This window comes from Pollicipes pollicipes, unplaced genomic scaffold (assembly GCF_011947565.3).
Source record: "Pollicipes pollicipes isolate AB1234 unplaced genomic scaffold, Ppol_2.1 Scaffold_7261;HRSCAF=8764_pilon_pilon_pilon, whole genome shotgun sequence".
NCBI lineage: Eukaryota > Metazoa > Arthropoda > Thecostraca > Pollicipedomorpha > Pollicipedidae > Pollicipes > Pollicipes pollicipes.
The window spans coordinates 10,078,655-10,104,576 of NW_023597054.1; the positions used below are offsets into that span (position 1 = coordinate 10,078,655).

The 25,922-nt window shown below is 58.9% G+C and overlaps 1 protein-coding gene across 5 annotated transcripts in view; it reads left to right on the plus strand.

Moving 5' to 3' along the window:
* The window catches only part of LOC119111965 (uncharacterized), a 112,585-nt gene that overhangs the window by 80,792 nt on the left and 5,871 nt on the right, over positions 1 to 25,922 (plus strand). For 4 of the 5 annotated variants that reach the window (XM_037235865.1, XM_037235864.1, XM_037235868.1 and 1 more), the window contains 3 exons: positions 19,097 to 19,264; positions 24,082 to 24,221; positions 25,435 to 25,543. In XM_037235865.1, coding sequence (XP_037091760.1) covers positions 19,097 to 19,264; positions 24,082 to 24,221; positions 25,435 to 25,543 — 417 coding nt within the window. Of the gene's footprint in view, positions 1 to 14,328; positions 14,483 to 19,096; positions 19,265 to 24,081; positions 24,222 to 25,434; positions 25,544 to 25,922 lie in introns of those variants that run through there. The other variant, XM_037235867.1, reaches the window with a different exon arrangement.

Here is a 25,922-nt window from a genome sequence, read left to right on the forward strand (position 1 = left end):
AGACCGACGCACACAGAGATAATTCGGGTCTGGGGGCGGTTTTCATTGGCCCACAAGCCTGTTCTGCTCAAGTTTTATATATTCATTTGTGAGCTTTTATAGGTCGCTGATTTAGCATTTCAGTTTAGTTTTGTTTCCTGTTCAGCAAGGGCGTCATCATGCAGGTAGCAGGGCCATGGCCGCTGATCAGTTACGTTTTGTGATACAGCAATGATTCCAATGTTTCAAAGACCTGCTCCGTCCATGATTATTTTCAGCTGCCCAGACACAGAATACTGGTGATGGCAGTTGGTAGGACACTTTTCGTTGCCTTTCTTGCGGGCGTTTTCCGTAAGCATATCATATGCTCCCTCTAGCTCCCTGGTAGTAAGTGATTCAGAGTGTTTTCTTTTGGTTGCAAAAAACATAATCTTTAGCGACATAATATGTGTACACTCACGTTCCCGTTTCTTGTCAAACAACTGCCTCAAACGCAACTATTCCTTGAGAAAGCCTGGGTTTGGCATTTTGGAGTCGCGCTCAAATGTCTATCAGGTGGTCTCGCTCGCCTCAGAGTATTAAAAAAAATATATATATATATGTATTTTTTCAATGCGATTTGCGTTGTCAAGGAAAGCCCAATTCATTTATTTGTGTGCAGTTTGTGTCCAATGTAATGCTATAAACATTCCGCTCATCGACATCGCTAACCGAGATAAAAAAAAACAGACTGGTCAAAGGGATCGCGGCATGGAACCATCTCCAGGCCCTAGATGCAACGGGCTTTATGGCGCGTGTTGTTTATAATCACAATGTGTATTGTGGAATACGCCGGAAATGACACTTGCTGAAGGCAATTTATCCTTGCATACTAGGCAGCCAATCACATTGCGCTCAGCACCTCTGTGCGGGTTGGCACGAATGTCAAGCGTACGGTAATGCGGTTCACGTCCAGACTTGCCTCAGGACAAAAGTTCGTGGTCTAATGATATGGTCCCAAGTCCGCTGGGCCAGCTTCGAGCGGATAGCTTCACTTGCATCCAGTGTAATCGGTTCCATTGAGAAGCCAGACGTTGACAAAATTTGGATTCTAGTGGATATCAGCTGTTTCTTTCAATGGCACATGTCCTGAAAATATTATATATGTTATCAGTTGTAAGTTTTGCCATCGAATTTGAGCACTTTGTTTTTTTCAGCTTAAGCGTTGTACACTGAGAGGACATCGGAAGCATTCGATCCATTTTCTTTTTTCTAGACCCCGAAATGACCGTCTAGTAGAAGGTTAGAGATAGCTCAATTTCCTAACACCTCAATTATCTCACAGGAAAGGTAGCAAAAGGTCAACTGTGCATTAGTGTACTGACTGAACTGACCTGTCAAGACAAAATGGCTAAGCCGTGGATCGACCAATCACTTATAGGCTCGAAATTCAGCCCGCCGAGCAAGCGCCAATTTACGAACTCGGACTCGGTCGCTGCATCTGGTCACGCGTGGGTGTGTGCGTTTGTTTGATAATTCGAATTACCGCGCCAAAGTGCTGCCCGGAATGTTCAGTGTGTATACAGTGACTGCGTCTTTAGCTGACGTTCTCTAGACCTTCCCCTGGTAAAAACAACAGCAACTTTTATTTAATAAGCTTCACCCGCAAAAACATTACCCATGCCAGATGCATTTTAAGACGAGCCGTAAACGTGCTCGCGAGGAAAAGGCAAACTGCATCGTTTGCAATTAACTTCAAATTAGCATGTTTATGTCATCTTGCGTTCCTTACATATAAGTGGTGACAGTAATGTAAAACTTCACATTATGCAGCCCCTCTTTCTGTGCGCGACATCTGTAATTACCGGACAAAATGCAATCAGCATAGCGAGTTAAGAAGCCCCTGTCATACGCGAGCATCTGGGGCTCGTTTCGCGGTTGTTCCCCTGCATGTCAGTATGTCGCATAGGGAGCAGTGATGTTTTAGGCTGTACTGACAGAATTTCATAAATAAGTCCGCATTTTTTTTGGTTTCATACCTGATGGTACCCAGCCAGTCACGTGCTTTAACTGCAAACACCATGCCTCTCGATATTTCAAAGCTTCGCGCCATCAGATATTTGTCAATAGGTGAGACGTCTGCCGAAGTTGCCCTCCAGTCTGCGGGAGAGCCGGTAGCTAGTCTTCCCTGCAAGCTCGGCCTGTGGAACTTTGAGTCCATGCGATTACGATTTCTTCTCTGTTGCTGTGAATGACCGGCTGGTGTGACTTGTGCCTCATTCGGCCGAGGATGGTGGAGGAGTTTGGGGAGGTGTGACGGTGTCCTCTGATTCTCCCTCCTTCGGCCGGGGTTGGTGGGGGAGTTTGGGGAGGCATGACGGTGTCCTCTGATTCTCCCTGACATTGACTCCGCCGCGCAGGGTCGTCCGAAAAACGGCTGTAGCTGCTACTGCCGCCCCATGGATCAACCTCAGGTGCCTGCAGCCTTTTTGCCTTTAAATATGCCGGTACAAATCGCAGTCATCACGCTCAGCGTGAGTTTTGTAAAGCAGATTATCTCTCATCTGCATCCCAAGATTGTTGCAGCCCACTCTATCCATTTCAGGCTATCAGCCGGTTTTTGCTTCGCGCCTTCAGCTCATTTTGGGGCTGAGTAGCAAAAGGGTCGCGTGCTATGCTTTCGCCAAGGACGCGAGTAAGCACAGCTCCGGGCCGTCGAGGGTTGACGTTCTGATTACAACGCAGGTGGAACAACTAGATCAGGCGTCTCTTGTCGCTAACCTTGCAGGTAAACGCGGAATTGTTTAAGAGTCGGTATCCAAGTATGGGGCAGTGACCTAACCTACATCTGGATCCACTCTTTCATCAGATTTAAACCAATTGATTTGCAAGTTTTAGAAACATTGGCTCATCGTTTTGTTATACAGTCTAACTCCTATATCATTGCTATGCTCGAGATACAAAGCCACGTCGGGACTCGAGTGCATTTTGAGCCCGTTCATCCAGCCTCCGCGGCCTTCACGGCTCCCAAATCGCTGCGTCTGCTCGTGCATATGCAGTGATGGCCATGTGACTCGAGCCGCTACGTCTGTAGGCTGGCACGAGATGGTCGCTGCGACCTGAGGAGCCCAAGTGGGTGCAAGTGCTGTCTTATGTAAGTTTAGTAGTGCTGCATGTGATTGCCCTACATGTTGATTGATGCAATCTCGTCGTGCCGTGCCACACACAAGGCTGTGAACTGCTTAAAGTTTTAGAAAGGCGCACAAATTGCTTTAAAACTTGGTGAAACATATCTTGTTTACCCCTTAATCTATGCGTTCCACGTCCTCTTCATCACTTTAGATAGATAACTGATACCGAGAACTTTAAGTGTTTATGTACCGGCTGATATATTACGTGTTTTGTCGTGAGCGCGTTTACGTGTTTTACCATGCATGCGCTCACGTTCATGACTGAGCGTCATCGACATTTGAGAAGGCTGCCGGCATCGCGAGACCGTTGGCCGGCACATAATCTTCATGCAAAAAAGCATTCGAGACGGTAAATTAATATGCGATAATCTTTCATACTTGACACTTAACGCTTGCGGTTTCGGGAAGGATAAGTTCTATCCTGGAAATCCCTGCTGGTGTCGGCGGCCGGCACCTGTCTATAGCTCAGCACGCGCCGTCGGAGCCCGCGTAGGAGGAGCGGGACCATGAGCTGACCGGCTGCCGGCTGCCGTGCCTGGCTGGCGATACCCGGCCCGGCCGGCGGTACCCAGCCCGGCTGATGGCACCGAGCCCTCCCGGTGGTACCGAGCCCGGCCGGTGGTACCGAGCCCGGCCAGCGGTACCCGGCCCGGCCGATGGTACCCGGCCCGGCCGGCTCGGCCCCGGTCACGGGGGAGCGCGCCTCTGTCCGCCCCGCCGCGCACCAGTCACGGCTGCCTGTCACACGGCCCGCAGCGGCCATTTCCAGGGGAGAATCCATCAGGATTAGGCCCGTCAGTGTCGTCAGTCTGGCTGCCCTGGTGTCACTGGGCAGTAGCGGTCGGACAGGCGCTGAGGCCCGTCAGTGTCGTCAGTCTGGCTGCCCCTGTGTCACTGGGCAGCAGCGGTCGGGCAGGCGCTGAGGCGCATCAGTGTCGTCAGTCTGGCTGCCCTGGTGTCACTGGGCAGCAGCGGTCGGGCAGACGCTGAGGCCCATCAGTGTCGTCACTCTGACTGCCCTGGTGTCACTGGGCAGCAGCGGTCGGGCAGGCGCTGAGGCGCGGCGGTGTCGTCAGTTTGGCTGCCCTGGTGTCACTGGGCAGCAGCGATCGGGCAGGCGCTGAGGCGCGGCGGTGTCGTCAGTCTGGCTGCCCTGGTGTCACTGGGCAGCAGCGATCGGGCAGGCGCTGAGGCGCGGCGGTGTCCCGCGCCAGCCGGCCGTCAGGGATTCCCATTAGTCAGGCGTGTTTTGCCGGCGAGGACAGGGCGTTTCGACGGCACCGTCCGTCCCCGACTCCGACCCTCCCCCCCCCCTCACACCCCAACCTTGACCCAGACGCACAGTTGTGGCTGAGGGGAGCACCAAGACCGTTCGGCGGTCTTGTGTCTCCCCCTCCCCACAGCAGGATGCTCGTCCAGCCTGCTGGGAGCAATGTGTGGACCGGGTCAGATGGCTCCGAACAAGCTAGTGCAGGGTCACAAGGCAATGAGAAGGGCTAAACTGCACCATACATAGCTCGCAGTGTTCAGCACATACACTGCTGTGGGATGCGATGCCTATCGTAGTGTGCAGTGCGACGTAACAATGCAAAGTACGCAGTGTACATGGCATCCATCGTGCGTGCGTGCTGTGCAGTACCGCGCACAGCCCCACGCACAGTGTGCAGTGCGAGAGAAGAGTTTACCGTACCCACTGTGTTGTTGATACGTAATGGGCAAAAGGCTGCGCACAGCAAACAAAAAACGCTTTCTCACCGCCTTACGTGCGCATTCCACGCACGTCGCATTGCTGAACCGTACTGGTAAATCATGTTCGAGCCCTTGCCATCATCAGCATCGTTTATGAAACCTCCAATTAAGAAAATCTTTTAACGGATTTTGGCGTCGATGAAGACAAAAATTGAAGCAGTTCCATAGGGTACCCTGTGAGACCGTGGCGTTGGCTCACATTCAGACAGCACGTGCGCAATAGCCACTGGGCAGTATCCACTACTTGTCACGCAGAGAGCATGCGCAGGCGCTGTTCATGACTACGTGCTGTTGCGGGCTGGCGCCGGCTGCTAATCCTGCCGGGGCCAGCCGCGGGGGCCGGTCAGCCGGGTCCGCCCCGCGCCGCGGCCCTCCCAGCTGTCGGCCGCTCCCACCACCGCGGTCGTCTCCTGTCGGACCCGGCATAACCATAGATCGGCCCGTCTGATCCCGGGACTGTGTCGCCGCCGCCGCCGTCACATCCCTGTCACGCCTGTGGCGGAGGGTCGCGCACGGTGTCGCACTGCGGCGACCGCGGCCGTCACATTTCTGTCGGGATTGGGTGGCCCTCCTGTGACGGCCCGTTTGGCGGGCCTGCAGCGTGCGCTTCTCCTCTAAGCCTCCGCGTGATGGAAGCGCCAGTGGTTGGTACGATCGCTGCCGTTGCGATTCTTGGCATTTGTTCAGCGGTGGGCCTGTTCCAAGCGCTTATTGTTGCATGGAAACTCCGGGCATTCCATAGTTCGGGTGGAATGAGGCGGCTTTGGAGAGCTTGGAAAATCAAGCGCGCCTATTTCCGACAAACCATCTCGCGCCGGCTGTTGTGTCGTGTCTCTGGACTCGTATTCTCGACGGGGAGATTTACTTGTGGCGAGCTCTGAGTGTTGAGCTGTTTTGGTTCGGGCTGTTTGTAGCCATACTCTTTGTTGGTCATAGGCTTGGCCATGCTTATGTATTTTTCAACCTGATTTAATCTTAAGCCTTCATATTTTAATGTAATACGCAGGAGTATGTAGGAGCATTCAACCTTTGCTGTACCTTCTGTCGGCGCCTCCTACGGTAACGTCAAAAAGTTAAACTTCCTGTTGATAAAAGCACAATGCGCAGCACGTGATGCTTTTTTGTCTCCGAGACGTATCGCAGCTATATTGTTTCGATGCTCGGGTGCAATGTCCCACTCTATCTCGCCATGAGCGGGAAGGCCGGTCTGCCAGCGCCTGATCTCCCCATGAGCGGGGAAGCGGGCCTGCCAGCGCCGGCTGGGTCGCGGCCGCTGCCCGCCCGAGGTGGTTCTCGTCCCCAGGCGCCATGCGTCTGCGCTCTTCCTCACTCGGCGGCCAGGCCGATCACGGCTCCGGCGCTAAACCTCGCACGGTGCTAATTACCCGTCTGCTATAACTCACCGGCTGGTTAGAGGTTAGCGGGCCGAGCAGGCAGCGGCGCCGCACGGGGGCGCAAGACGCGCGCGGCGGTGCGGCGCGTATCCGGCCTTGTGAGGGAAGGCAACGGCGGAGGGCGGCTGAAGGGCAGGCGCTGGCGGCGGTGGGATCCAGAGCCCGTCCTGTCAGTCCCGCGGCGGAGGGCGGCTGAGGGGCAGGCGCTGGCGGTGGTGGGATCCGGAGCCCGTCCTGTCAGTCCAGCGGCGGAGGGCGGCTGAGGGGCAGGCGCTGGCGGCGGTGGGATCCGGAGCCCGTCCTGTCAGTCCAGCGGCGGAGGGCGGCTGAGGGGCAGGCGCTGGCGGCGGTGGGATCCAGAGCCCGTCCTGTCAGCCCAGCGGCGGAGGGCGGCTGAGGGGCAGGCGCTGGCGGCGGTGGGATCCAGAGCCCGTCCTGTCAGTCCAGCGGCGGAGGGCGGCTGAGGGGCAGGCGCTGGCGGCGGTGGGATCCGGAGCCCGTCCTGTCAGTCCAGCGGCGGAGGGCGGCTGAGGGGCAGCCGCTGGTGGCGGTGGGATCCAGAGCCTCCTGTCAGTCCTGCCCAGTGCCGTTGGCAGTGGTGCTGTATTGGGCGTAGTGTTCTGATAGAAACAGAGCGTATGTTGGAACCACTCGACAGCATTGCAGGAGGCCTGATCGGGTTGCACAATGCGATACATACGTCAGGGACAGCGCCAAATAATATTAAACACAAAATGGCCTCCTCAGGTGGCCTTTTTACATGTGCGAAAAAACTAATCAGCCGTATTTCACACGAGAATCATAGGTGACATGACCATTGGAGCATCATGTTACATTATGAATAGGTTGACCACCTTTGGCCGCAAGAGCCTGTGACCCACTGTGCAGTTGCAATCATGCTCGCTATATTTGGCGACGAACCGTATATGGTCACCTACATGATCACTGAACTCTGCTTCACGCCGTGCAGTATGCACAGCACGTCCTGTGGGAATGAATTGGCAAAATTCGTCTCATGTAGACGGCTTAACTCATATTCACCACCCAATTCGCGTTTATGACGGGTCACTGACAAGCTCCCGGCGGTTCTAGCATGATATTCACACTTTCACTGTAGCCAAATATTTAACGGGTGCTGCAGTGGACCCCGCCAAGGCTGACGAGCACAGATTCTTCGACGAAAATAAATTAATGAAAATTAACGAGCGGTTCTATCGATAGGCAAAGTCGATCAGTGCGCGAATTTTCGTTCATAAACGTGCATTATACGATTCCCGCAATGTAATTTGCCCAAGTGACTGTATATCCGGGGCACGATGAGCCCACACAATGCACTGACAGATCCGTTTAATTAGCTACTTTAGAACGATGCGGAAGAAATGAGAGCAACACTCTCCGCCAAACGTCACTAATTTAATTTCGTTTTGCCCCACCCCACCTGCACCCGTATCCGGATGGCTTGTTTCCAGTCCCGACAATCACATCATCTGACCATTCCGCTGCCATCATCCGCACCACTTCCCTGCAGATGCATCAAACCATATCGGCTGAATTGCAATTCGTGCATACAGGAATGGTGGTTGCCTGGTGTTTCGCATATTTGTTTATGCATAATGTGCCTGTTCCTTCCCTCAATATACAAGTGCAGCAGCGGGCCCTGCGTGCAGCCCCGCTCCCAGCGCCGCATACATCCATAACGCAACAGTTCCGAACACAACCTGCTGAGTCCCCTAGTTAACGGATTCAGTAACAGCTCCTGTGATCTCGCCCATGGCCGATGACAGCGGTGCAGCAGAGACAGCGCTGGCGCTTTGGTTTCTGACTGCTGCAGCACATGTGCCGCCTGCTAGTAACGCTGCTGACGCCACGGGGGGGGAGCGGGGGGGGGGGGGCAGCACCTGACCTCTGCGGACCTCCCGCGGGGTCGGGGTCGACGCTAGTCCCAGACCGACACCAATCTCCCCCGCGGTCCTGCTCGCTACGACTCCGGCATTTTGGCCCAGCTCTGCCCGATGGCAGTCGCAAAGGCCACCGTCACCTCCAAAGACAGATTGGGCGTCGCTGATATGCGACAGGTCAGCGGATCAGCAGCTGAATGGCGTCCTGTGTCGGGCGGCACGAACACGGCTGGCCTGTCCGGACGGTGTGTCTGTCTGCCGGCCGGTAGCGGCTATCCGCCGCACCGCTCGCTGCTCACATGGCGTTGTCATGACGTAACGGCAGTTTGGCGATGTCAAGAAGGTTTCGTCTTCCCTACCGGGCCCCAGTGAGGGACGAGAGGATGGACGTTCCGTCTGAAACCGCACCGTCGACCAGGGGCAAGGCGTCGGCGACAGATGGTTGCTCACCGAAATTGTGCCTTTAGTTGAAGTGTTCAGTAGGGCCTCTGTGACGCTAGTGATTTGACCCAGTCAAAACAGCAATCGCCGGCGTCTGGCCGCGTCTCTGCACGGCTGTTCAGAGCCGTATGACAGAGCCGCCGGCCGAACCCGTGGTCATACTGCGTCACAGCGGCTGCTGAGCCCGTCCGCCCAGCCGGTGTCACCGGCCTGACCCCGTGGTCATACTGCGTCAGAGCGGGTGCTGAACCCGTCGGCCCAGCCGGCGTCGGTGCCTGACAGCTATGGATCTATCGACTGCGGCGGCGCCGGGGCCGGCCGGGCTCTCTCCATCAGCTGCGACGGCGGCACCGCCAGCCGGCTCCGAACATGGCAGAACCGGTGGGACCCGAGCACGGCGGGACCGGCGGGACCCGAGCACGGCGGGACCGGTAGGACCCGAGCACGGCGGGACCGGCGGGACCCGAGCTCGACAGGACTGGCGGGACCGGCGGGGCCCGGACTCGGCGGGACCGGGGGACCCGAACACAGTAGGGCCGGCGGCAGCGCCGGCCGTGACCGGACCCCGTGACGTCAGAGGGCTGCACGACCGGAGGCGGCGCTCGTTTGCAGCGGGACGCGCGCGATGGGCGGCGATAGGGCCGCCCGGGGCAGGATACAGCCGCGATTACACGCCGCGCCCACCCCTGTACGGGTGTGAGCCATGAGCGGCATCATTAATCAGCCGACAGTGCGCCGGCCGGCTGGATAATTGGTACTGAGTGATTGCGTAGCTCCCGAAGCTGGCCGGCGAGGTGGCCGGAAAATGAGGTGCCCGACCATGATCTCCGAGCTCCGCCCTGCTGCGCTATGTGAAACGCAGACGATTCAGCTCCAGCTTCAGCCCCAGCTTCAGCTACAGGCAGACAGAGGGTCTGGGCTCTGTGAGACGCTTGATGAAGACGAGCAGGTGGTTCGATCTCGCTCCTTCCATGCTGTGTGGCTGTCAGATTGGAGCCCCCGGTGTCGCAGGGTGGGTCGCCATCGAGATGGCGCCGGTGATGCGTTGATCGTGGACCGTGGGCGGTCCTCCCTCCGGCTAGGGTGTGGCACTGGGCTGTAGTGAAGTGACGTTTGTTGAGTTCTTCGAAATTTAGCGCTTGATAATTTATCAATGCGTCGGTTTGCACGTGCATTTCGCCTCAACGGCCATCCTTGTTTTGGTCAACGGGGCAGTGCAAAGGAACCGGGTATATTCAAAATCGTTTTATGTCTTTATCTTTCCAAGAACCAGCGGAAGATCATGATGTCAAAAGTGAATGTTCAACCCGACGAAGTGTGGCCCAGTAGAAAGTGCCCAAAAAGTGGTCAGTGTTCCGTTTTTTTTTTGTGTGTGCGCAAAACAGTGGTGTTTTTGCCTTGGGCGTACGCACCCCTGTCAGCTGTTATCAGCCCCCCTTGTCTGCGCTCTCCTTAACTACCGCGGGTGCAAAACCTCCCCGCAATACCCTCACTAGAAATCGAAATAGAATGCGTCAGTTATCGCCTTCTCCTAATTGTTCCTTAAAAACTCACATGAAGGAGCAGGAGCGTGGCCGAGTGCCCGCCGTTCGACACTGGGAGGGTCCCGCCGTTGGGCCGCAGTGTGTGGCTGAGGTACCCACAGAAGCGCGACCGAGTGCCCGCCGTTCGACGCTGGGAGGGTCCCGCCGCTGGGCCGCAGCGTGTAGCTGAGGTACCCACGGGAACTGGGTGGCCTGCATTGCCGCGATGCTTTTCACGCCGTGCCGCCGCACTAATGAAGTGTGCAGCCGCGCCAGTCACTTACGTGTGAAAGGAGGAAAATTGGCGCCACTTGGCTGTGCGCGTAATAGAGGCTCTCACCTAACCAGCGAATGAACGAATGGCTGAAAGTGCAAAGAAGAAAAGAGATGTATGGTCAGAGGTGCAGCACAAGACCATGGTCACACAGTACTTTCCTTATTGTTTATCGACATTGGTGGACTTGGCTCTTGGGCGCCTTTTAAGCAGCCGCGGCACACGTCCCCGCCATTACGGAGCGCTGACGACTGCGATGGGTAGTGTACCGCTGGGGGCCATGACGCGGCCGAGGGTCGAACCCGGACACTCCACGCGAGATCCTCTTGTTACTGCAGTCCGCAACTGACAAAGATCCAGTAATGCACCCATCTCTGCCACACGCCCACGCTGCATAGCGCCAAGACTGGTGTTGCCTTTAATGTTTGCCTCTCAGCTACACCCGTTACATGTCAAACCGAACGCTGCAATCATTGAGCAAGAGGAGACGACCCGTGGCGTCTGAGGTCTTCAAGCGGCACAGAAGGGATAGCAAGCTTCTGTGGTCATTGTGGCGGAAGTTGTCTCCCCTCACGCCCCATCGTGTCCGCCTCCGCCTCCAAGAAGCCCGGTCGTCGGGCGTAAGAGAGCCGCCGTCATCTATCCCTCAGCCGGCCGGCCGCACGGCTCGGTCCAAATGCGGCGGCGGAAGGCGTCGGCGCGGCACGCGCTCCGCCGGGCGCGCCCTGCACCTGACCCAGAGCCGGCCGGGCCGAGGTCGCGCGACTCAGCGCGCTGCCGCCGCTGGCACCGCCGCCGGGGTGCTGATCAGCCGCTGGCACCGGGCCTGAGGTGCTGATCAGCCGCTGGCACCGGGGGCTGAGGTGCTGATCAGCCGCGGCAGCGCGTGAAGGGCTGGGTGACGGGGCGGGATGTCAACACCTCACGCGTGTGACCGACGCGGGGTCGACGGCTGGGTTCGCCCCCACCGAGTTGCCATCGGAAGGGACGACCGAGGGCCGTCACACCCTTCTCGTCTGACAGGTGGAACGGCTGAGTCGAGCCCGCATAATGCTTTGGATGACGTGTTTCCATGAATTACACCTAGCGACATTATTTCTTTCATGATCCTTCTGAACTACACCCTTCTCCCTGTGTCCAGTTGCGCGGCGCCTCGTTCCCATGTGGGTTATGACGTTGCGTGCCTGTTTATGTACCCAACTAGAAATTGTGCGCTTCATATGGCCTTTGCAATGATATATGGTGTCCTAGCGAAGTGAAGTGTGCATTTACCGCGTTTCCATGAGCTATGCAATAGACTATAAATCCTTGCCAAAGCTGTTGCGCGCAACCCCATCTGCATAACTCATTCTCTTTTATATAATTTCACACGGGGCGGTCGAAGCATTTCATTTGCATGCCTTAGTCTAAAGTATAGGCCTGTAGGAAGTTTCAGTGCCCACGGCGGTCAAAGTTCTCATGTAAATCATATTTTTACTTCGATATCTGACTGCTATGGCCCGCCCCGTCATGCAGGTGAGATAAGGAGCACCGGTGTCCGGCCCCAATGCCGTCGGGTCGTTTACGGCGGCCTAGTCGGCCGATCCACCGGGCTCGGCGCCACCTTCCCTCCCCCCCCCCCCCCCCGCCTCCGCACCTCCACCCTCCCAGCTTTCCGCTCACACTGCAGTATCGCCAGAGGCCCTCGATGAGCACGCGCCTCCAACCAGCTGTCCACGGCACGCCTTTGAGACGGCACGCGCGGACGCCTCTCATCCGGGCGTTGTATGAGGTGCGGCACGCTCGGTGTGGCAGGTGGCCGCGCTCGCCGCCCGGGACCTGGCCGGGGGTGTGGCACGCTCGGTGTAGCACGTGGCCGTGCACGCCGCCCGGGACCTGGCCGAGGTGTGGCACGCTCGGTGTGGCAGGTGGCCGTGCTCGCCGCCCGGGACTTGACCGGGGTGCGGCAGCAGCGGAAGGTCGCCCGGAACGCCGGCAGTCTCCGCCGTACCGGTCCACGAGGTCGACGGCTGACACGAGCCTGCTGTCGCGAGCGGGCGCCGGATGCCGCAGCCGGGGCGGGTCGGCCCGCGCTCGGGGAGCGGTCCGGGCCAGCACGGCACACAGCCACCTGTCTGGCATTCTCGCACGTGTTGTAGCGATGTCGAGCCGCGCGTGGCTCAACGCGAGTGACGCTGGTAGAGTAATGGCGTCGCTTTTGACAGAACCATGACTTTGCATTTTGTTTTATCAACCATACATGCCTTTTCATTTCTTGTTAGCAAATTAATTGACAGGAGTTAATTGCACCAGGATTACACTATAAGCAAAGATGTATACATAACTGTGCTAACGATGCCCAATCAGCAGCGACATGTTTCATGGTCCCGAGCACGTGACCCGAGATGGTCAAATGCTCATAGGCGTGATCCTTTCTATTTTGGGCGATGCTTAGAACGATTGTGAATGGCTCAGAGGTGATATATTATTCTTGCTTTAACAAACTTTAACAAACTTCAACTTTCATCGAAGGGCCGCTTTCATATGACTCAAGCTGGGAGAAAAACTTCATGTCCTTACGAAATAATACGGTCCTCTTCAAAGACATGACTGATAATCTCAATCAGGCATGAGCGTGCTTCCGTCCTTGGTTACCCAACGTGCCAGAGCCGTGTCTTTACCGTTACCAGTCGTTTTCTGAGCAGTGATATCACATAAATGTTGGTTCAAGTTTCACAGCACTGTTATGTCAACCATCCATTTTTATCGCCAACAGCCAAGTGTTCCTTAAAAGCAGATTGCGCATCTGATTGTGCTAATCCGCATTAGAAAGCGGCCCTTCAAATTAGCACGTCACAAGTCTCATATGGGTGACGCTCTTTCACTCCAGCAAGCGAGCTGGCGCCGGCCGTGAAGATAGCGCCCAATCTGCCGGTGGCCGGCCGCCACAAGGCCCGGTATTCGGGTCGGATGATAGGCACGCTTCGTGATCGACAAGAAGGCCGCCGTCCCCGCTCCGACGACCGCCGGGCCAGCGGCCTCGGTCTGGGTTTCCTCGGTGGGGCTGCCCAGGTCACCATAAATATATCCCCGGAGCTGGGCGTCACGCCCGGTAAAATGACAGTTGCTCCTTCCTCGTGCCCATGCATTTGCAACCGATCTAAAGCATGCATATATGCATCGATGCAATCGATTTATATGTTGACTTGAGGGCGTGTCGGCCGGTGAGGATTCGTTGGCCGAGGCGGTGATGCAGCTGGCGAGCCTCAGACGCCGGCGCCGGTCACAACGCCCTCTGAAGCGCCCTCTGGCGGCTTAGCGTCCTGCTGGCAGCCTCGCTCGGGCTCGTTTGCTCGTGCCGCACGTGCGCCGCCTGGTAATGTGTACCCCGGCGGACCGACAGCCGCTGCCAGAGTCCGACAGCGTCTGGACTCGGACGACGGCCGCCGTCGCGGCTCCGGTGCAGGCTCCGAGGATCAGTAGCGGCGCCAGCTATTCTTTGGACGGCGTAGTGCGACGTTGATGCGCTCCTAGCTGCATCCTGTCGTGCAGGTGCAAGCACGACGCCCGCGCCAGCTCGGTCCCGTCCGGTCCGGTCCGGTCTCCGGGCCCAGGCAGCCACCTGTGGGCTTACCTGGTACAGCCTCCGACACCGCGGCCATTCGGCGGCGCTAATTGTGAAAGTCTGAACGGGTACGAACGGAAGGAAGCGGGCGAACCGGCTGCGGTCTCGTGCAGGGAACGTTTGGCGAGCGGTGACCCGCGACTGGCGGCCGGGCGCACCGACACGGCCCGGCTGACCCACCGCCGGGGCCGTCGGGTCAACCGAGCCCGTGTCAGAGGCGGTACCGGCCGGCTGACGGCGTTTGTGAATGGAACGAGTGGCCGGGAGTCAGTCGCCCGCGCACTGCAGCGGGGTGGGGTGTGGAGATGACGGGTGGTCAGAGCTGGTGTCCCTCGAGAGGAGCAGGTGTGACACTTCGGCAGTGATCGCAGCGTTCACTGGCGCCTGCCGCAGTGGTCAGCTGGGAGAGTGCGCGAGTCTCTTCAGCCATGGCCAGTGCCAAGTACCAAGGTAACTGATCGGGGTGCAGAGTCAATGCGTGCTTATGTCCGATGCGTGTTTGCAGTGTGCCGGTAGCACAGAGCGGATTCATGAAAATTGCAGCTGATGGTCTTCGACCCACGGAGGTGCCTTCAGGGTACAATGTAGCAGGACTTTCGGAAAAATGTCCCAAATACTGCATTAGATCAACACATAACGCACTTCCATGTTTTAAACCGTCATTTGATGCCCTCGTGAGCCCCGCCCGATGTTCGCAGCATCGCCTGCACCTGCACATGAGCGTGCACCGTTGCAGATGGTACCGTTGTGGCACGTTTAGGCGTCGTTCAGTGGTCGGCCGCGGACTGACAGAGGTCGAGTGCCCGTTTCAAGACTGCAGGGTCGTAGTTTGAAAAATACAACCGCGCGTGATTGAGTCTGCTTCAGTCGTGACGCATCGTTTTGCTGATGAACGTGGCGGCTGCATTCATTGGAAAATAACAGAATGGGCTGGTCTGCCCAGCAGCGATCTTCCTAGCGCCCATCAACAGCGCCTACGGGCTGAAATGCCCTGCCTGCGTCGCGTGGTCGCGAGATTTTCAGGACATGGGGTCTTTACCTCTTTTGTCTCGTTGGTCACCATCTTCCCGCCGATTAACCTTGAGGAGAGCACCTTGGAGACCTCAACCATGTGAGCTGATCAGAAGATGCAGGAAACAGTGACCTGTTTTCAACAAATGCCTGTTTGTGTCATGCCGTCAATTTAAATAATCACAGAACTGCTCTAAAACCATTTGTTGCCAGGCAGCTAACGCCTCCATTTTCCAGTGATGGCTTTCTGGGTAAAAATGTAAAGGATCAACGACAATTGCCTATCCGTTTGGCTGCAGCAGAACAAAGACAAGGGAGGCACTCGTCGAGTTATCTGCGATTGGTATTCGACATCCATCACGTTTGAGCCATGATTTAATCAGAATGACATTTTTTCCAGAGCTATTTTCATGGATGGTGTGGAAAAGTGTAACCGCCACCATTAGCCGGTGACCGCGTCTGTCTCTGGAGCTCCTCTTACCGACTGGATAAGCCTCCAGTTTACCACTAAGCTGGACCCGCTCACCGTTGTGATAGATGAGACCTCAAAACATTCGACAATGTTTTTGTTTAAGACGGAACCGAGCAGTAGATTTAGTTTTCTCAGAAGCGTTTTTGACATTTTGAGACCGTAGAAGATTGCGCTGGACTACAAAGGGGCGACATGGACAGAGTGCATGTGGAGTCTTTCCAGTCTCAACCCGTAAATCATATTCCAGAATTTGACGTCACAGACTACGAGTAATCGATCAACTCTTAGTCATTGAGTATCCGTGTTCTGCAGTCACTCAACTTTGCAGAAGGATCATCAGCACTGGTGGGGGAAAGCGTTGCCCAAAAACTACTTTTTCGTCGGGCGCGGGGACTTCGATGACTAGCCACTACTGTCTGACATGCTTTGAACCGGGCCGAGTTGGTGTGATCGGCAGCGAGAACTCGGGATGGCGGCGCACCCCCAGCAGCTGCGCCTGTGCCTGACGCACAGGGCCGTCTCGTCGCCCGCTCCCTACCCCTCCTCACCCTCCGTGCCGCCGGCCGGCGTCCGTGGCGGTTCCGGCGCGTCGCGACTCGTCTCGACGGTCCGGCGAGACGGCGCGTCATCGGCGCCGACGACCGGAAATGACGCGGTGTCGACGTCGACGCTGCGTCGGCTGGCGCAACCCGCACGTGGTGGCGGGCGTGTCGGGACACGCCGGCGGCGGCTGACGATACTCGGCTGCGTCATGGGAGGTGGCTGGTCTGGCGGCGCAGGGGGTGGCTGTCGTCCGGGTCCCACGGCGGGCGGAGGCGGAGGTAGAGACAGCTGGGCGACGCAGGCGATGGCTGTCGTCCGGATCCCACGGCGGGCGGAGGCGGAGGTAGAGACAGCTGGGCGACGCAGGCGATGGCTGTCGTCCGGATCCCACGGCGGGCGAAGGCGGAGGTAGAGACAGCTGGGCGGCGCAGGCGATGGCTGTCGTCCGGGTCCCACGGCGGGCGGAGGCGGAGGTAGAGACAGCTGGGCGGCGCAGGGGATGGCTGTCGTCCGGGTCCCACGGCGGGCGAAGGCGGAGGTAGAGGCGGCTGGGTGTCCCAGGGGGGTGGCCGTGGTCCGGGTCCCACTGTGGGTGGAGGCGAAGGCAGCTGGGCGGCAGGGGGGGGGGGGGGATGGCCGTGGTCCGGGTCCCAAGGCTGGGGGACGGGCGGGTGCACGAGGGACTCGGTACCGTGCAGTCATTCTGAGCTTCATTTCCTTTGAAAGCGCTATTTCATCCAGGCCCGCAAGCCTGTTTGACCCTTTGAACTAGCCGACTAAGCTGCTCCCAGAGTGATACCAGGATACGTGAGCACAAGCCGACTCGATAACATAGCCCCTCTGCTTATTATTCCGAGCTCATGCGGAAAATTTTGGACATGAGGATCATAATTCGCATAATAACCTCTGTTTAGTGACAATTGCTATCTCATCGATCAAGCGATCATCTCATCTTGTTCAATTCTATGCTACCATGCCCGCTTAGGGCAGGTTCCGGTTACTCAGTGCACCGCAAACACATCAAATACATTTTAACAATGAGTATCTAGGTGTAGCAGTTTAGGATTTGCGGAGTCAAGTCTTGTGTGTGTCTCACCACTGTCAAAGTGTCTGGACGCGCCCGTGGCGAACCTGCCATTGTCTGTGCCAGCTGACGGTTATCCTGGTGGAAAATGGGCAGTGACACGTCAACGTGCTCGCCCGTTTTACCCCTCCCCCTTCCCCTGTCGGTGGGCTGGCCGCACGTGCAGTGAAACCGAGCCCCGACGGTAGGCACACACCGCGGTGGGAGTCACCGGTCCGGGGCACCGCCGGGGGCGAGTGCGATATCGACCCGCCCACCTACTGCCGAGCCGTCGTTCAGGTAGCGCGGAGCCTGCCGTGGCCGGCGGCCGGCGCCAGGTGAACGGCCGCCGCGCCGTCACCTGCACCCTGCACACGCTCCCACGAGCGACCGGGCTGCAGGGAGGGCCGCCGCCGCCGCCGCTGCTGCTGCCGCCCGGGCTGAGGGCAGCCTTGGGGTCAAAACGCCGGGAGGGCTCGGCGACGAACGGCTGCTGGGGAGGCAGGAAACGTCTGATCGGCGCCAGGCAGCTGTGTGGTCTGTGGGGTTCGGGTCACGGCTGCTCCCTCTGACCTGCGGCATTGGGACGGCTGACCTGGCAAGATCGCTTTCTGTCCGGCTTATTTGCAGCTTAGCCGCCGTTTTCTCCCTCCTGATCCCGACATCGCGGCTGCAAACCGTATCCGTCACAGCTGGTATAGCAGCTGGTCCGCCGCATACCACCGTATGTGCCCTGAATGCAGTCCGCGTCTCGGGGTGGCTGCCTTTGCCCTAGAATCGATTACATCTTTGGCGAACTGTCTGTTGCAGTTGCACATATGCTCGTAAAGTGCCTCTGTCCGGAAAATGGACACGCTTATCAGTGGACCGCCCCTGCTGCCGTAAGGCTCACAGACCCGGGTTGGTCGGGTCCGCTGTTGTTTTATTTGGACCGTGACGAGGAGTCGTGCTTTTTGCTGCGGCGATGTGGACGCTGCTTCGGGTGAGCGCAAAACCGGCTGCGCCGTTGGTTCCAGTTTGTTTACGATGTGGCACCGCTGGCTGCTTCCCGGGATCGTGTGACGCGGCCGCGACAAGAGCGAGGTTCCTCTGTCATGTGGGAGGGCCGCGGCTGCACGGCGCCGCGTGGCACCCCGGCGTGCCGGCCCCGGGCTGTGCTGCTGCCCGCCGACTTTCGCCGGAGCTCGGCTGCCGTCTGTGGCGACGGCCAGCACGGCACTGCAGCGTGTGGGTCGGCCTCGCCAGCCAGGGTGTTGGACGGTGTTGGTTGTTCCAGCGCTGGCGGTACCCAACCGCGGCTCACACTGTAACAATGAACACACGTCGGTCGGCGACCACGGGGCCTCAATGGTCGAGTCGGACGCCGTCGGCCACACGAACCGGGGTGGTCGAGTCGGACGCCGTCGGTCACACGAACCGGGGTGGTCGAGTCGGACGCCGTCGGCCACACGAACCGGGGTGGTCGAGTCGGACGCCGTCGGCCACACGAACCGGGGTGGTCGAGTCGGACGCCGTCGGCCACACGAACCGGGGTGGTCGAGTCGGACACCGTCGGCCACACGAACCGGCGTGGTCGAGTCGGGCGCCGTCGGTCACGCGGACCGGCGTGGTCGAGTCGGACGCCGTCGGTCACGCGGACCGGGGTGGTCGAGTTGGACGCCGTCGGCCACGCGAACCGGTGTGGTCGGGGCCGAGTGTGGCAACCTCCAGTCGGACTGACGCCGTGCCGTTTTCCCGTCGTCCCTTCAAACGACGCGATCGGCAGAGGCGCAGAGGATCTCGTGTTTTAAGCGCATATGGTTTGCTCTACTCCACATACTGTTGATGTCAGATGTCTCACTTGTATAATGTGTACTGCCTCACCTTGAGATATAACCTGTCCCGGTGCATCGTCGTCGCTGGCCGATACCGCGCTCTTTCAGTTGTGATATCTCGCCATCAGGTCACTAACTCGCGCGTAACGCCTTCCTTCCAGACGTGACCTCTCTCCGTCGGATCGCTGCCGACCTCGACGAAAACTGCCCCGTGTGCGGAATGCCGTTCGACCAAGGAATGAAACGAAAAATAACCGACGCCTGCAGCCACGAGCGCTGCTACACGTGCATGACCCAGTACCAGAGCTGCCCGCTCTGCACGACCCAGGGTGAGTAGCCGGCCAGCGGCGCCGGTGCGGCGCGCGGCGCCTGCGGAACGTGCCGTCTCCGAGCGCAGCGGACGTCAAGGGTCAGGACAGCCGGCTGCCTGTCTGGCGCGGGGTCGTTCGCGCCCAACGCCGAATGCCCGAGATGGTCGCGAGGAGTCCCTTGACGTCGTCACATAGTTCACTGGTACACAATGCTGTATGGCCTCCACATTGAGTCAAGGGAAGCCTGTCACGTAGTCCATGGTGGAAATCAGAAAACAATCCACTAGCGCATATCTACCATGCTCATTGTGCACTCGTGCTCGAATCTCAATCCCCAGAAACGCTTCCTAAAAGCTCGTCACCTGTGGCGACATGGCCCCATACGATTAATGTGCGTCACCGCCAATTGAGAGTACGGAGAGCTCAGCGTAGCAAGGCAGTCGGCACGGTATCTATGACGGAAAAATGTTGGAACTATGCTAATATCAAGGAAAGGTGGTGAGCTCCCTGTCACGCCTACCGCGCCGCATTTGCCATGTATGCCTGTCACTGGCCATATTGCTAGGCGTCGCGTCATTGAAACGATTGGTAACGCCACCATTGTTTGGTTGGCATTGAACTATCATGCAAATATCGTCGGACGTGCACCGACCACCGCGACGTCCACCATTCACACCAAGTGTTGCGCCGCGTGTTGGCTGTACGGCTCCGGCTGTTGGCTGTGGCCCGGCCTTCAGCGGCGACGGAGCGCGCTATTGATTATCACCGTCACGACATGTCTCTGGTGCGGAAAACGGGAGCCCACGTGCGTCATCGGAGCAGGATGTCGGTATCGATCGAAATGCCGGCGGTGAGATATCGGGATATCGGCTGAGCGTCGATCCCGCGCCGAAGGCCGCACGTCACACCAGCGCTGTTATAGAGTTAGCAGCACCCCGCGATCAGGCGTCACCGGACCGTCGGACAATCTGTCTGCCGACCGAAGCACCTCCTCCGTGGGCTGGAAGACGCCCACCAGGCGGGCTTCTTGGCGAAGCAGGCCGGCTCACCGTGTCCGGGCGCTTCTGTCACTTCTGTCTCAGATGACTGCGCCCACATACGGATGATCTGACCTGGCGCGCGGTCGCCTCTGCCAGTCGTTGTATGGGATCCCGCAGACGGTCAATCCGTGATTCCATTCCATTGGCTTAAGGGCAGTCTGTACATGTCTGTGGATTGAAAGTAGCGGTCACCGCAGTGCACTTTTTCTAATGCATCTCATGTGATGGCTGTAATGCGTGCTGGCCTTTTTTTATCTCTACCGTCCCGGACCATTTCGGTAGCACTTTTGTCATGCCTGCGGTTCGTCTTTACGTCGGCTGGTCCCCCTCTTTATGAGAGCATACCGGCTCCAGATAGCGCCAGCCGAGGGGCCAGCCGCCGCGCCATGGGCGTCCGCCTGTCGCCGAATACCAGGTCAGCAGGTACCGCCAGCGCCCCGTAAAAACGGCGACCGTCGTCACCGATACGGCCGGTCACGTGACCGGCCGGTCCGGTCACGTGACGGCCGCGCCTGAATGGGCCGGGTGCGGGGGCGGCTTCCGCCCCCCTGTGACCCCCTCAGGCCCGGTCTGGTGGCTCAGGATGCGCTGTCACCGCGTGACGACCGGCAGGGTGCGACGCCTCGCTCCGGTGCAAACACGGCCGCGCCGCGCCGCGCCGGACGCGCGTGCACTGAGCGAGAGTTAGCGCCGGCTTGTCAACAGAGACCGTGTTTACACCCGATCAAGGCTATCGCCGAGCGAATCAGCGGCTCGGCTTTCCTCGGAAGTGACATTTCGTGGCCGTAATCCGATTACAACATCTGGAAAACCAGGGGATTGGTTTGCTTTGAAAATGTGGGATGATTTTATCTGAGGCTTTAAAAGGGATGCGACTGATTTAGTTAATGAAGACAGATTAACAGCGCCGTCAAAAAATGCGGTGGACTACCATATACGCCAATTTCCACATCCGTTTGTTGTTTGTCCTCACTTATCTTCTGAGATCATTGATCGTCTGGCCGCTGCAGCGTCCGCCGAGCTGTCCATCAATCGAGCTATCGCAGATCTAATGGTTTTGATTACGTCAACGGCCTGTTACGCCAGCGGTCACATTCAGGGCCGACAGTTTTGTGAATGAACCGACCGACCCTGGCCCTGCCAGCACCGGCCGGCCCAGCCGTGCGCTGCGGCCTGCTATCGCTGACACATCACGCCTTTTCGGGTGTCGCCGGATCATGTGACACGATTCGCAAAGGCGTGCGACGCGCGTGCAGTGGTATATCACCGGACACTATCGCTGCCGCCAGGCGTGGGACGTCGCGAATGCATTATTCAGCCCTGGAAATGAATGAGACTACGAGTTTGGTTTAGTTCAGATTCGCTGCCGTCAGCCGGCATCGGGCCCGGGCCGCACCTGGCCTGGTCGGGGCCGAATGCCGAATATATCAGCGGGACGGACTGCAGACGCCCTGTCACCTTATACCGCCAGTCGAGAGTCGTGATATTGAGCGCTTATCTGTCACGTACAGAAGTTCATGAAACCACCACATCCCTGGCGCACGACCGAACCACGAAGCGGGCCGAGCTTGTAGCCTATCAATCCGACAAATCTAGGCCTGCCGTCCACAGTAGCCTGGCACAACTCGTTTTTGGGACGGCCTGGCGGTCGGGCTCGTGCGCAGCCGCTGCCCACCTTCAGGTCGGGAATGTTAATTGGCCGGCGGGTGGGTGGCGCCCGCTGGCGGCGACTCGAGCCGGCAGGTCGGCGCGGCCTCTCGGCGCTGCTGGTCGCGCCGCACGCCCGACGCTTCGATGCCGTGTGACGGCCCTCGCCGGCAATGTGCTGGGAAATACCAGACATTTGAAAGTGGCACCGGTTCTGTGTCGCCGTGCAAAACAAAGGAGGGGAAAATGCTCGCCCAACCCCACCGGCCTTGTGATCGGTAATTTGGCGCCGTTTGGCGACAAATGGTGCGGGCTGAGGAGAATTTGTCTGCTGGTTACGCTGCTGAAGACCAGCGATTTGTAGCCGTCACAGCACGCTCCCCTCCCAGTTGGAGTGCGGTTCAGCTTGCAGTTGCTGAGTGAGCCGCAGCAATCGCAGCCGCTGAGTGACGGCTTGCCGTCTGGCAGCAAGTCGCACTACCCTGGCCGGTGGCAGCATTTTCACCATGCGCTCGGACCCGACGTGAGATCTGATCCCGTCCTGCTCCAGCGCCGACCCCGCTGCAGCCTAGGCTGCGCTTAAGTGAAGTTTTAGCCAAACGCAGCTTGCGACACCAGCCCACACACCGTGAGAAGGCGTTCCGAGCGGTGGGACGCCGAAATTGTTTATGGCTCGATATGCGCGCGTAATTGGTATGTTTGCGAAGCGGTCGTCCGGCGACGGGCAGTTAGTCGGACCACGTCCGGTGGCCGACTCTCGGCGACCGCCGGGGCGGCACCGGGCCCGGAGCAGTACCCCACCACCGCAGCGGCACCCCACCACCGGGGCGGCACCGGGCCCGGAGCAGTACCCCACCACCGCAGCGGCACCCCACCACTGCAGCGGCACCGGGCCCGGAGCAGTACCCCACCGCCGCAGCGGCACCCCACCATTGGAGCGGCACCCCACCACTGGAGCGGCACCCCACCACCGCAGCGGTACCCCACCACCGCAGCGGCACCGGGCCCGGAGCAGTACCCCACCACCGCAGCGGCACCCCACCACTGGAGCGGCACCGGGCCCGGAGCAGTACCCCACCACCGCAGCGGTACCCCACCACCGCAGCGGTACCCCACCACCGCAGCGGCACCCCACCACTGGAGCGGCACCGGGCCCGGAGCAGTACCCCACCACCGCAGTGGCACCCCACCACCGAGGCGGCACGGGGCCCGGAGCAGTACCCCACCACCGCAGCGGCACCCCACTATTGGAGCGGCACCGGGCCCGGAGCAGTGCCCTACCACCGCAGCGGCACCCCACCACCGGGGCGGCACGGGGCCCGGAGCAGTACCCCACCACCGCAGCGGCACCCCACCACCGGGCGGCACCGGGCCCGGACCCCACCATCGGAGCGGCACCACACCTGTGAGCCCCGCTCCCCGTCCACACCGGCCACGGCTGGTGCTCGGCCGCGAGTCCAGCCAGCCCCGCTCCCCGTCCACACCGGCCACGGCTGGTGCTCGGTCGCGAGTCCAGCCAGCCCCGCTCCCCGTCCACACCGGCCACGGCGGTGCCCGGTCGCGAGTCCAGCAAGCCCCGCTCCCAGTCCACACCGGCCACGGCTGGTGCTCGGCCGCGAGTCCAGCCAGCCCCGCTCCCCGTCCACACCGGCTACGGCTGGTGCTCGGCCGCGAGTCCAGCGCGCCGCGCGGCCGGCCACGGCCGACATGAGGCGCGGTGCACGACGGCCGCCGTGACTCCCGCACCGGACGGCTTGCTCGTGACGCAGAGCCCACGCAGGCGGCGCACCTGCCTGTGTCATCCGGCGCTATCTGGCCGGGCCGGGCTTAGTCGTCGAAGTGGTGGTAATGACGCTTTAAGGCGGATGCGCGCCATCGGTTTTGCTCGCGCCCTTCGTCATGATACGGCCGGTGGACCAAGGTCCGCGGCTGGAGGAGAGATCCTTCAGCCATCTTATCTGGTGCTAAGAGGATAAAGCCCTTAAGCGCTTGCTCGGCGGGTTTACACGCCGTTTAAATCGCCGCGAATGTCACCCATTCATTCGCTGGAGGCGGCGCTGTGAGTCTGGGTTGGGCGTCTCCGCATTTACGAGTGGCGCGCGCGTCTGAGCAGTCTGACATTGGGCCTGCGCCGCTCACCGTCGATAGGCGCTCCAGCCAAGAAGGTGGGCTTTCCGGGGAAGACGGCCGGCGGCCTGCTCGGCTCGGCGCTGGGCTCCAGCGTCTCCAGCCTTTTCCACGGCCGACCCAAGATGAAGACCAACGGACACTTCGCCGCCTTCATGCAGGTGGGCGGGCTGGGGAGCAGCGGGCGGCGGCCGTCACTCTGTGGGAAGCGACGGGACCGGCTGGTGGGCGGGGCTGTCCCGCGACGCGAAGGCTGAGGCGGGAGTGCTTCTGGGGCGGCCGCACCGGCAAGCTCGACCTCGTCATTGGATATCAATGTCTGGTGACTGGTAACGCGTCTATATGACTGGTATGTTTACGTGACATGATGTAATAGCATTGGTGAGCATGTTATTAGATTGTCATCGAGACGTGTCCAGGGATACTATGTCACCGAAGATGTTGATGTGGCTGCATGACTCGTTAGTTAACATGATGTTACATGCTCAGAAATGTCACGTGCTGCATGACTCGTGATAGTGACAGGAGACTTTAACTGAGAGGAAGTTAGATGATCGCGCTACTGGGCCAAGTATGTCTGATTTTTGTGGGGTAAACTGCTTATCACTTATTCCGCTTGGAATCGGTGCTGCTAAGCTGTTGGTCTTGCCCTGGGATAAAGACGCCGAAAATACGGCATCTTCATCTATCTCTGTCATGCGATATGCACAAAGGGAAAAGCCTACGTAACCGGAGGCCTTCTTGCTCTCAGCCCACGGGAGCGCTCATGGCACGAAACGTTTTGCACGTTCCTGTGACTCACCGGTATCCAGTGTCGAATCGTTGCTTGCCCTGGAAGCTATGACATCACCACTGGTTGTTCACCCGTGTGGAACTACTCCCACGTATCGACATGCACCGTCTAGGATGCCAACCCAAGTTTGCCGGCCATGAAATGCCTTTCAGCAAGAGTTCTGGTGCAAACGCTGTGCATTTTTCAACCGAACCTCAATGGAAGCAGGATGACAAAGGAAAAAACATTGTACGTTTCTCGTCGGTATGTAACTTATCGATAATCATGTCCAAGATATGACGAGATTAGCTTGAATGCATCGTCCGGACGTCACTCCTTCAAAACTGGATCGCCGCTGCCGGCGTCGCCCGCCGCACCGCAAGCCAGTCCCAGGCACGTAGCTAAAGTTGTGTTCAGGTAGTGAGAAGACCACCGCCAAATTTTCTCCGAAATCCTGCAAATTTTGGCCGAATTCGTGCGGACTTATTCTGTACCTAGTGTAAACCTCGTGGATCAACAGAAGGGCATGGGCCCCTTGGCCTCCTCTCGGTTACGTCCCTGACAGACCTGACCTGACCTGACCTGATCCATGGCTCCGGCAGGCACGACACGACAACGGATTGTCGCCGGGACGCGACACGCTCTCCGCATCCCCGCTGCGGGACATCGGGAACAGGAGTGGTGGCTACCTGGCGCCGGCCGCCGGCAGACGTGAGTGGTCCGTCAGCGTTGCTGTCCGTACAGAGGTCCCCGATTCCTCCTGCAGTGGTCCGCCGACCTCCTGCCCGCATAGGGGTCCCCAATTCCTCCTGCAGTGGTCCGCCGACCTCCTGCCCATATAGAGGTCCCCGATTCCTCCTGCAGTGGTCTGCCGACCTCCTGCCCATATAGAGGTCCCCGATTCCTCCTGCAGTGGTCTGCCGACCTCCTGCCCGTACAGGGGTTCCCGATCGTCTGGTCTGGCCTAGGCTCGTCAGTGTAAACCCAGACCAGACCGCGGACGCCCTGGCGCTCCATTGGGCGTGAGACGTCAGGGGCACAGCCCTGCCGTCCGGACGGCCATGTCCGAGGCGCAGCCCTGCTGTTCAGG